At 33.2% G+C, this 13145-nt stretch overlaps 1 protein-coding gene across 1 annotated transcript; it reads right to left on the bottom strand.

Annotated features, from left to right (window-relative positions):
• Positions 1–8969: 8969 nt before the first annotated feature.
• On the bottom strand, positions 8970–9545 carry LOC124943516 (agamous-like MADS-box protein AGL62). Its single transcript, XM_047484014.1, has one exon. It carries the CDS (start codon positions 9543–9545, stop codon positions 8970–8972), a length of 576 nt encoding a protein of 191 aa, XP_047339970.1.
• Positions 9546–13145: the final 3600 nt, after the last annotated feature.

Genomic DNA, 13145 nt, shown 5'->3' with positions numbered 1-13145 from the left:
GAACCAAACACATCGACATAAGACATCATTTCATTCGGGAACATGTCATGCAAAAGCACATCTAGTTGGAATACGTATCAATTGATCAACAAGTAGCCAATATCTTCACAAAGCCTTTACTGGAATCTAAGTTTTCTTTCTTCAGAAACATCCTCGGTCTAACCGATATAAATCAACCCATTTCTTAAAACTTTAACCTCTAAAAGGAAAAATCGGTTCGGACAGACAAAACTGACAGTTCTTCCTAAACTGACGGAAACCGAATTCACCATCGTATTTATTGAAAAACCGCTTTGTCTATCAGTTACAGTAAACCGACCAGTTACTTAGCACCTACACTAATTAACTGCATCGGGACTAATGGCTGAAAACCAACCGGTTTGAATATAATATACTCTGGAATATTTGGCTTCCCAACAAATTTGGAACAATTGTCTATGCTTGGACGTATCTGTTCTGAAAAGATTCCTTTTCAAAACAAAGTAGACATGCTTTAAATGACATGAAGATATAATATCTCTCATTGTCCAGGCCTATGACTCACACCCTTAGGCTGTAAACACTCCTAATTCATGCAAGATATTTTATCCTATGGTCAATAAACTAAATTACCTGTTACCCTCTGGATAATACTATTCATCTATATCACCCTCCAACTAATATATAAGTTAGATGAATATCATACAAACATTCACACCCACAAACTCTCATCCTACTAAGGCAAAAATGTCTCAGTTTCAGAACATCCTTCAAGTTGACTTTGACTCAGCAAAAGGCAAAAAAAACTACGAAATCTTCAAAATGATCAAATCTTTGGAGAGTACAGGTCTTCGGTCCTTTCTAGATGACAAACATATCATATTTCCCAAAACCGTGAACGAATTCTTTCACAATTCTAGAGTTTTTCGTGGCACTCCATTTTTCGACACTCTTATTCAGTCCAGGGTAAGAGGAACGGTTTTCGACTTCACCGAGCGAGACTTCGCTCAGTGCTTCGATCTTTCCAAGGAAGGTCTTACAGACCTGTCCGTTTCGGCTGAACAAAAAGCCGAAATTTCTCTAGAATTTTCCCGCTCAAACTCTCCGGTCGATGATCACGGTGCACAATCATCGTTGAGGGCCGAATATCAGCTCCTCAACGACATCATCGGTAAGGCCATCCTGGGAAAGGATGTCACCAATACCTATTGTACCACGATCTTTAACATCATGACCGCCATAACAACCGATACTCTGGTAAACTGGTCTAGGTTTCTATTTGACATCCTAATCTGGATGATCAATACCCAACACATCGGTTTTATTCCTCAAATAAGCTCTCTACTCATCGAACTCGGGGTTCCACTATATCTAGGCGAAGAGCTAAACCAATCCCAGGTTTTGACCAAGGACTCCGCGGATACCTTCTATGAGCGGTTTGAGAAAGCATGTAAGAAAAAGTACAGAAACATCACCTCCTCCGGCCACTAAAGAATCACTCTTTCGGACAACCGGTCATTTTGCTTCATGCATCGGTTGTATCTCTATCTATTTTAATCAATTATGGTTTTCTTTGATTTAATGTACGTCATCCTTCTCTTAATGAAAATCTAGTACTTTTGAATTCTAACTACATGGGAAATTACACAAACTTAGTTAGTTCCCAACTAGATTCTCAGCCTCGGTCCCCGTAACCGGTCAAAATCACCACTTCCCAAGACGTTTTGAAAACATAAATATTCCACAGCATTAATGACAAAACAGAATCTTAATCATAAATGCTCTTACGCTACCTCTCACTTCCAATCTATTTAAGAAACCTCCCCCCTCTCACTCTAATACATTCCAAGACAAACATTCCACATCTCTAAGAAAATCTGAAAAATGTCTCATCCCATCCTCATAAACTATTTGTGCATCGACTTTGACTTAGTACTATCCATTGATGACGTTGAAACAAGGGAAATACTCTTTGAATCTCTGGTTGACACCGGCCTCCGCAGTTTCCTAGAGGAATCCGGACCTCTCTTTCTTCCAGAGGTACTAGAGTTTTTCTCCAATACATTTATGCATAACGGTGCCATTATCTCTAATGTAAAAACCAGTGTCATCGTTCTCCCGGAAATCCGATTCGTGCGGGATGTTTAACCTCCCAACCGAGGGGTTTTCGGACTTTCCACCACGGGTGGGCATTACATCTGATGATTACGCTGAACTATTCTACGGCTCCGACACACCGGTTCAAAACCACGACCTTAAAGCCAATCTTGCTCCCCACATTCAACTCTTATAGGAGATCGTTAACCGATCAATCATCTATCAGTCCCCCAATCAAAATTACTCCAGAAAAGCTTTTGACATGATGACCTATATCGTCAGCTAAACCCCCATCAATTGGGCATCGGTCATTTTTAACAACCTGAAGACTATGGCCGAAACGAAAAAACGGTTCGACTATGCTCCTCATTTGAGCCGGGTCGTTCGGGCCTTCGTTCCAAATCTTAGACCGGATACACTAGTGAATCTTTCAAATGTTCTCACTGAGGAAACAGTGGAAGACAAACTCTCTAGAATGATTTAGGTTCTAAGTCCGTTAATTTTTAATTTTAACTTTGTATTTGTATTTCAAACCGATCTTCATATCGGTTCTATTATCATATCATGTTTGTTTCATCATCAATCAAATATCGGTTTAAATTACAAGTTCAAATATCGGTTTTAATTCTTCACCGGTTAAATCGCTTACCGCTTCATTAATTATCGGTTAAATGGTTTACCGCTTTAATTAATTCCCGCCAAAAGGTCTCCCGCCAAAAGATTGCCACCCAGGAGTCTACCGCCAACTCGTTTTGGAGGGAAAACTTGGCGCCTTTTCTTGATGTGACGGCTCGCGTTGGTTCACATTCCAGGCCGCTGCCTATAAATAACTTCATTTGTCTTTTTATTACTCTATTCCGCGAATCTGCTTTCTCTTTCTAGCAATCATCTAATCTTCCAAGTTTTCAATCTTTCCATCTCCAATCTTTCTAATCGAAATGGATCGTGATTCTGCACTTTTCAACCACATTTTCCAAGTGGAATTCGAAGAAATTCAAACCAACGGTTTGACGGAGGCTAAATAAGTGCTGGAACTCATATCTGCCTCGGGTCTGGAACATTTTCTAAATGGACCGTTCGTCATGTATCAAGACGTGGTCACAGAGTTCTTCCAAACTGCCGTACTCAATGAAGAAACCATATCCGCAACGGTTGGTGGAAAACCGTTTAAAGTTACAAAGGAATCGGTTGTTGAAGCTCTCCGCCTACCGACAGAAGGGAGTGACTTCACTGCAGACACGCACGATGATGAACTCCTTGCGGTTCTCTGTGTTGTATCAGACACTAACCAACCGTTAGTGGTGTCCGGTAAGAAAACAGACCTGAAACCGGAATACATGCCACTTTGCGAAATTATATCAAAGTCGGTCCAAGGAAGAGGAGGCAACTACGACAGCCTAACAAGTTCGAAGATCGAGATGTTGGTCGGTATAGTTAGAGGCCTTCAAGTCAACTGGACCAAGGTTATTTTCTCCAACCTCTGTGAGATGGTGGATCCAACATCAAAACGGTCTCAGGGATATGTCGTTCCGCTCGGCAAGCTGATGCGCCACTCCAATATCAAAACCGACCCAAGTGTCCTTATCCCTAATAGCAAGATAATCAGATTTAACCACTTCTTGAGAACAACGGTTCGACTGAGCAGAGCGAAGGCTTCAACCGCTAAACAACCATCCACTCAATCTAAGAAATCACAGCCTAGGAAGAAGAAGGCTCCGGTGGCAGAACAATCCGGAAGCAAAGCGGTCCCCCATACATCCGGATCGGCAAATATCCAAGCCGACATTCCAAATCCAGAGGATTCCGCATCCAACTCTAGCCGCACCAACACTAATGACACCGAGTAGAATCGGTCTAACAAGGGAAAAGGGAAGGTCGTCGATGAGGAAAATCCGGCCACAAGTCTTAATGATGACCGGCTCAGTCAGACAACCGGAGGCATACGAAACTGCAGACGACGACATTCAACAATTGGGAGAGGGACTTGTCTCCCAAATAATAGAGCATCTCTTCAAGCAGGCTCATGTTGTGAGCAATGTTTACTATCAGTGGGCTCTTCAACGGGAGGAAGTCGGTTATGCCGACATGTTACTAGAGTGTCCCGCTCATCAGAAATGGGAAAAACTGGTAGAAATAGAGAGGTCGGTGTTCGAACTGACGAAAACAAAGAGTGTTGTCACCGCTCTCAGAGGAGGAAGGATGGTTGAAACACATGCCCGATTGAAAGAACTCACCGGCCACATCTTTCACCTTCATGAACAGAATGTCCCTGAAGAGGACAAAAACCAGCTCGATGTGATAGTGCTGGAGATGTTAAAGGCTAAAGAACAAGAGCTAACCGATGAGATGACGCGGTTGGAATCAGAAGCCGGTCAACAAGAAGCCTCGCACTTTTCAAGATCCCATCTTGATGATGATGAAGGATCCAAATCCAATGGCGGTCCGAATCCGGAAGAGGCCGAGAATGCCCCTCCTCCACCGGAACCCACGGTCAACAGAATTAAAACCGAAACGGGTAATCCACTCACCGATCGGCTCGGGTCTCCACAAGCCGATAAATCGTCGGTGCTTGTATTGACCGAGGACCATGTCAATGGATACATCGAGGAATTTTGTCAAGATGCCATCATCCCATGGCAGACTAATATTAAAGAAAGTGCGAAGAAATCAAACCGGTTATTAAGTCTACCGGTGAAATGCTCAACTCTACGATCCAACGGCTTACAGCTGTTGAAGAGAATTACGGCCTGACCGACCAACTGATCAGCTCCACGACACATAGAACTACAACTCTGGAGGACGGTCTTGCTTAAATCGACCAGCGGCTCGATTCAATGGATGAAAGGTTAACGACTCTTGAAGAGAGCCACAATCATACCGCCCAACAACTTACGTCAACGGATCAAAGGTTGGCATCTCTTGAAGAGGGTCTGTTTCAATCCGGTATCCAGACCGGTTCAATACTTCAAAGAATGGCAGCGCTTGAAGAAAAGCATGCCCTGACCGAAGCATCATTAAAAGCGGTCTCCGAATAGCTCGCGGAAATGGTTGCGGCCAAGCTAGCGACCGACGAAGCACTTGAGAAAGCGAATGAGATCGCGGCTCAAAAAGCTCCAAGAAGCTGAAGACGAGAACATGCGAATTCTGAAGGAAAGGGAACATGCGGATGTGAGACTGGCCCAACACGTTCAGGTGGTTGAAAATGCCACACCGGAACAAGCGGTACAAGCAAATGAGGACGCGGCTCGGATAATCCAACAACAGTTGATAGAGGAGGAAATAGAAGAGAGAGAAATAAATCCTCCAATCCGGCTGCTACCTCAACCGGACCGGTTACCAAGAAGAGAAAGGCCACCAAGAAGACAAACTCAACAAATATTGGATGTCATTGCTGAACCGACCAATACTCCTCCAATCAACTCGGTTTCACTAGAAGTTGTAGAAGTTGAGAACGAGGTTGTACCGCTAATAAAGAGAGCGTGGTGTGTCAATGTGTTACCACTCAGATCGGTCCCTTCACAAGCAAAGGCTTCACCAACCACCGACACCTCGGGCGGTCAAGCATCTTCATCCGAACTTGGCATCGATCCTTGCAATCCGGGAAAGGGAGTAATGGCTGAATATCTCCGGAGATATATGCCAAAAGACAACAAGAATAGGGAATAGACTTTCAATTATCTGTTATCTATGTCAACTTTATTTCCTATTCTTATATATATATAAAGTATTTTTAGAAACCGGCCTACATTTTATTCCTTACATGGTTTTGAATATTTTAAATAAAATATTCAAAAAGGGAGAAATTGATAAGATAAAATTTTTAAAGACAAAAACTCTCTCAAAATGTTTCTAAATTTTTTCTAAACCTTTTTCAAAAATTCGGCCAAACAAACTTTTAAAACAACCGGCCTACTTCTTACTTCTTACATGATTTTGAATATTTTAAATAAAATAATCAAAAAGGGAGAAATTGTTAGATAAATTAGACCGGTTAAAATAAGAACTTAACAAAAACAAATTTTTGTGCAGGAACGGTCAAGAATCTGACCGGTCAAGAATCTAACCGATCAATAATCAAACCGGTTAGAAGAAGAAGCAAATGATGTATCCAAAACCGGAAGTTATCCGGTTAACTTGAAACTATGAACAACCGGTAGACATCCTAAACTGAAATGCAGTATTCAACCGAAAACCGACGAAGAGATTACTTAAAGAAAGAAGCCAAGATTATCAAACTAAGTACAATCTACAAATTGGTGCAAACGAATACTTTGAGTATCTGCGGAAGATGATATTAAAGGATCAGACTGTGACAATTTACATATCCATACAAGTCTGATGATACTCTAAAGGCTGCAGAAGATGGCCTGAAGAGACAGTTACCATTTTGGTACAAGTCAAAGGTGCAGTTCTCCAGATGCAGGTAACTGTCCAACCGGCAGTTGCCATATTAAGTAAAAGACAAATCAGAGTCGGTCTTCTCCATGCCTTGGAAGCTTAAACTGCAATTAATACAATGCTGAGCCTCTGCTCAACCAATCAGATTCAAGGATTACCCTGAAGGTATCCGTTGAAGAAATGTGACCGTTGGCACATTTCACCTATAAAAGAAGGAGCTGAAGAGGAGTAAATACAGTCATAAGTAACGATAATTCAGAGCTAACAACCCAAGTTACAAGTTACAAGTTGTGTTTATCTCTCTATAAGATTAAAAGCTTAAGTGTGCATTTGAAGTGTGATTACAATTTCTGTGAGAATTGTAAGAGTGTTTATCGAGCAGTAAATAAGTCTCGATCGTGTATTGTGTTTGTGTATTCCTTAGTGAATATCCTTCTCGCGGTTTGAGAAGAATGGGTGATGTAGGAGTGTTATCTCCGAACATCCATAAAAACATGTGTCTTGTTCTTTACTTTCTGCCGGTTCTACTTTCTAACCGACTCGTACTGTCCTAACCGACTTACATCACTCTAAATGATTCACTAAATCTCAAACCGACCTCATAATCTCCAAACCGATATTCTCCAAACTCTATCTCTATTCATCCTGTGTGTGTTGCTTCAACCTGAAACAAACCACTTCCGCACTTGAACTCGGTTCAAGGGTTTGTGACAGATTGTGTAGTATTGAAACCCGGTGTAAATCTCTAACCGGATTAGCACCAACCGTTGAGTGTTGTTAGAAAGAGTAAACCGGCCAGAACCCGGTCTGCCATCCGCGATCTAGATCCTAACAAAAACTATTATCCAATTTTAAATTTAGAAATATAGAGGAGGTTGTTAGTCGGCCGAGGGTTTAAACTAATTAAAATTAAGCAGAGAATCTATAATTAACTAAGAAAAATTTATAAAGCTTAAACATTGATCTTTCATAGCAGGATCCTTGAATCCTGGTTTCAAAGCTTTTAACTCGGTTTCATTTCTTATTATTGATCTATTAATTGATTCATTGATTCATTTGAAAAGATTGACCGACAACCCAAATATGATAAGAAAGATATTGAAACGGGATAAGCAATCAGCTCTACCTGATGATTTTCAAGAGCCCGAGGCTCCGATGGGAGTTTATTGATGGGCAATAATGAAGAGAGAAGTTATATTTTATTTATTTATTTATTTTTATGTATTGAATGGAAAGAACTTGTGTATGTTTGAAATGAAAAAAAAACAGATTAAAAATATAAATATAAGATAATTACGCGGATATGACACGTGTATACAATTTTAACGTCGTTTGAACATTCCGTCATGTTAAATAATTTTGACACTTTTTGACCAGTTAATATCCATAAATAGAATTTTATGGTTTTATAATTAAATTTGACACCTCTCTTCAACTTAATAAATAAAATTGACATTCTTCTCAATTAAAATTATTATTTTAAGATTGTATTGGTAGGGTAGAGTGTATGAGATATTATAATTATCCTAATAGTAAATTATAAAGGTGATGGTAGGATTGATTTTATACCTATAATTTAAAATAATAACGTAATTATATTATTAATTTAAAATAATAACGTAAATATATTATTATTTATTAATTTGATTTAATATTAATAATATTTGAAGTAATTAAAATAAATTTTAAATAACATTAAAATATCAATAAAGTTACTTAAAAATAATATTAAAAAAAAAATTAAAAAAAAATTATTATTTGATTCTTATACTTAAATAATATACTATTTACCAAACAAAAAACTTATAAATTATATAATTTATATAATGTTTTATATTTCCAACCAAATATAATAATAGTATATATAAATTATACCATTTTATATCTCCTTATAATTTATACCAAATATGTTGTACCTCATACCAAATGCAGTATTAGTGTAAGAAACAATGAATTTACGGATATTCGTCGAAATGAAGACATAATATACCTAGTTCATCATTAGATCAATCACTAAATTATTAGTCTATTATAAAAATTTTAAACAATTAAATTCATTCAAATTTAGTAAATAATCAAAAAATAAATATTTGGCAACCCTTCATATATCCGTCCTTATTTATAAAGATGTAGCAAATTATGGAAATAAATATGAATATTATTAATATAGGATTGTGATTAATTTTATTTTATTTTGTAAACATTTTATTTATTTATGTTTACATTCAATTTGCATTGCATTCAACCATTCATTTATAAATATTAAAAACAATATTTATTAATTTAATAAATATTCATATAAATGGATATTTTATGTTGTAAATGTATAGGATGATCATATATAAAATGAGAAGTTTGTATCATCACAAGAAACTTTGGTTGGGGCATAAAATGTCAATGATTGAGAACCATAGGCTCTAGACTACAAAATAATGACATAAAATCCTAAACAACAACTTTCAATAAAATTTAAGACAAAAGTATAAAAAAAACATTTATGGACTAATTTGGTTCTCAATAGTCATGGCCAATAAATGTAATGGATTCAAATCTTCTTTCATCTTCAACGTTCTTTGTTCTTCAAAAAATATTTTAAGTTCTACCATCCAATCATTCCTCAAATGTAACTGGTTTAAGCTCATTTCTGGGACAGATTTCTCCCACCACCTTTTCTTAGCATGGTTAGCCATCTCCAATAACAACATTTTTTGCCTTTCTTGCTCAAGTTTGAAATTATCTCCTGCCTCTTTTATTCGAGCATCCATCTCTCGAACACGTGAAATCTTTTGTGCCTCAAGGAATTCATGATATGCTGAGTCAAGTGCTCTCTGAGAATTGGCATGCATGAATTGATCCAATATGGCATATACATTAGGATTGCCATAAGAGAAACCTTTTCCTCCTTCACTGAATATGATTATTGCAACATCGCTTCCACATAGATTTGAAAGCTCATTTGCCTTCTTGAAAGCGCCAAACTTTCTCTTAGAGAAAGTTACTGAGCGCTTACTACTATTTTCAATCTTCTCAATGGGAATTATTTGACGACCCTTATTCCATTTTGGTGCCATATCTCTCTTTTTCTCGATCAAATTATATATATTATTTCTATCACTCTATTTCTTTATAAGCATATTTTTTTAAAGGTATATGAATAACATATATGTATATGTGTATATATAGGATTATAATATATTAATATTATTTACCATAAAATTAATGTCATTAAATATATTTATTATTACATGATTTCTTTCTTATCTGATCACAAATATTTTAATAAGGTCATGAATAATACATAATTTGAAATTAAATTTTCACAATATTGAAATATTAGGAAAAGATTATATTGAATTATGTGAATTTTGGTTAATATATAGAAATAAACACTAAAATTGTTACTAAAAGTTATTTGATATTTATGGTGCATTTTTTTAATATCATACTTTTTATTTTCCATTATTTTATTACTGACGATTAATTTTAGAAACAACCATTTAATGGAGAAATTTATAGAAACTAAATATTTAACAAATATATTATTCATGGATGAATGTCTAGAGAAGGTAACGACCGTATACAATAATTGACTATCAACAAATATAGTTTAATGAAAATCAATTGAAGATTTGCGCAGAAATTTTCTATTGAAAAATGAAATATCTCTACCAATGTTACAAAAGAAGGTAAAAAAAAATTAAAATAAAATGATTCCAGATGCGAATGAAAAGTAGGTTATGCATTGTAATTACCTGAAGGAAACACTACAATAAAAAAAATATTAACTTAAAATAACTAATTTGATAAATCTTGATAAAAAAAATTAATTTAAGCATTTTCTTCATCCTTTCCATTAGTGTTTTTAAAACATGGATAATGAAAACGTTGTTAGATAGTAGAACAAGCTAAAATAATATGAAACATTAACAAATATAAAAAGTAATTGTCAAATAAAAAATAAAATACGATATGCGCTTTTTAGATAAACTGATGTTAAATTGCTATCAGTAACGGTTTTCTCAATAATTGAAAACCGTTATTGATACCTCTTGTGAAGATAAAACGACAAGACACGTATCAGTAACGGTTTTCAAAATAACAGTTATCAATACAATATTAGTAACGGTTTTGAAAGGTAACCGTTACTGATAAACCTCCAAAAAAATTAAAATGAAGTCATATCAGTAACGGTTTTCTTAATAACCGTTATTGATACCTCTTGTGGAGATGAAACGTTGGGCATGTATCAATAACGGTTATGCTAAAAATTGTTACCAATACTCTATTAGTAAGGTTTCCCTCCAAAATCGTTACTGATATTCCTTCATATCAGTAACAATGTTAACAATAACCGTTACTAATACCCTTAATTCGAAAAAATTAAAGAATCTACTATCTGTAACAGTGATTCCTTATGTCCGTTACTGAAGATTTATAACAGTAACTGTATTATATAGCCGTCACTGATATCTTCATAACATTAACGATTTATTAATATAATAAAACGTTACTGATATTTTATATCAGTAAGGGCGTTCGATCGTCGTTACTAAGCTTCGTTACAGAAGCCTATTTTTCTTCTAGTGATAAGCGTTAACTTTGGTTTAGAAGTTATTGAAAATAAAATAATTTTTATAGAAAAATTGAGCACTAGAAAATTATAGGAAAATTTGAGTGCTACAAAATATATATGGATCAGAAAAATATTTATGTGGCATAAATTTCTTATTTGCAACAAAATTTGTGTATTTTAACTAGATGTGTTTTTGTTGAGAAAAATAGGTTATGTATTAGCTTATTGTTGTACAAATAAATTTATAACTCCTTATTCTTATCTTATAAATATGTATTATATTTATTTCTCTTATAAATTTATCATCTAGTTATATATTTTCTCTTAATTTAATTTGTCAATTTATGTTAGATTAGTTTTAGAAAAAAAAAATATTTAACAAAAAAATATTTGGATTTATTTTTAAATCTAACTTTTTTAATTAATATTTTGCAGATATTTTTTTACAATTCTCGATATCAACCCTACATGTATCAAAATTATTTTAAGATTAAAATGTCAAACACAAATACACGTATTCTAAAAAAATAATAAATAAATAAAACATAAAATCCAATTTTCTAACCATACAAAATTTTGTTAAGTAGAGACGTTTTTAACTAGTACAGAAAACATAACTTTAATTCTTTTCTCGAATCTCATCAAACAATAAACACGCCAAAATAATTTTTTAGAAATGTGTTTGTACATGTAATATATTTTATGGATTTATAAAAATCAAGTGGGAAACTCTTAAAAATTAAAAGGAGGGCCATTTAAAATAAATTAATTTTAGATTAATATTTCTTTAATTAAATCTATCTTTTCGGTTTATCATTTTTTTACGAGTATAATGTGTTATGAGATTTAGACTATTTGAAATATTAAAAAAACAAATTAAAAAGGGAGAACAAAATTTAAAATTAAGGTCTACCTAAATAAATTACAAGTCTAAAACCAACTAAATGGCATGCCTAAAAAGGGGCCTTACAACATTATGTGTTTTAGTTGTATATCTTGAATCATAATTAAGAATCTATCTTGGAATGGTCCAATTTCAAATAAAGTAAATGATAATAAAAAATATTTAATCAAAATTATTTTCATTTAGTTCATATGATTATTATATTTTTTAATTGAGTTAATACAATTAAAATTATGTATTTTAGTTGAATAATTATAATTATTATTATTGAAAATTATTATTTTAATTTTATAATCAATAGTAGAGAACAAATTGTTAAAATAATAATAATAATAAATATATAGGGTGACAAAATAAATCAAATTAAAAAATAAAAAATTTATTTTCTTCTTTCTCCTCACATTTTATTTATTTTTTTTTGACAAATAACATTCACTTCATTTTCTCTCCCAATATATCTCTTATCACTCCTCAAAAAAATAAATATATATATAATAAAAAATATAAATTATTAATTATTTTTTTTTCAAACTAATTGTTTCACTTTCTTACATTTTTTCCTTTTTAAAACTTTTATTCTTTTTCATATTTTGCATTTTATTTGGATGTATTAAAAAGTTAAACAATTACTTCATTTTACATCAGGTTAATTTTTATCTATGTAATTAGCATATTAAGTCTACAAGTACTCAAGAACTATTAAAAGTTTTATCTAGCCTTTTAAAAAAAAAAGAAATTGGTTCATTCAACCTAGAATTATTTATAATTTTTCACGATATTAATTTATTTTTTCCTATCTCCACACTATTATATTTTATTAAAATATATTTATAATTTATATATATATTAATATTAATTTTTTTTATCTAATAATTACAAATATATGTAATTATATATTTTATCAATATTTAAATTTAAATCAATTTAAATTTTAAATATCATTTAATTTAATATTATATAATATTTTAATAACTTATTATAACTTATTTCTTATTTAAATAAAATCAAAAAATTGTTACATTCAATATTAAATTTAAATTTATTTTATTAGTTATTTTGTAATTATTATTTTATTAATTTACTTTTCAACTATTTTTTATTACTCAGATATATAAATAATTTAAAATTATATATATATATATATTATATTATATATATATATATTTATTTATTTGTTTATAGTTTATATAATTT

Source organism: Impatiens glandulifera, chromosome 6 (assembly GCF_907164915.1).
Source record: "Impatiens glandulifera chromosome 6, dImpGla2.1, whole genome shotgun sequence".
Classification (NCBI taxonomy): Eukaryota; Viridiplantae; Streptophyta; class Magnoliopsida; order Ericales; family Balsaminaceae; genus Impatiens; species Impatiens glandulifera.
This window is presented reverse-complemented; position numbering and strand designations above follow the sequence as displayed.

What these genes read in the sequence shown, in the direction of transcription:
- LOC124943516 (XM_047484014.1), bottom strand. Translation starts at nt 9,545, where the DNA reads ATGGCACCAAAATGGAATAAGGGTCGTCAAATAATTCCCATTGAGAAG.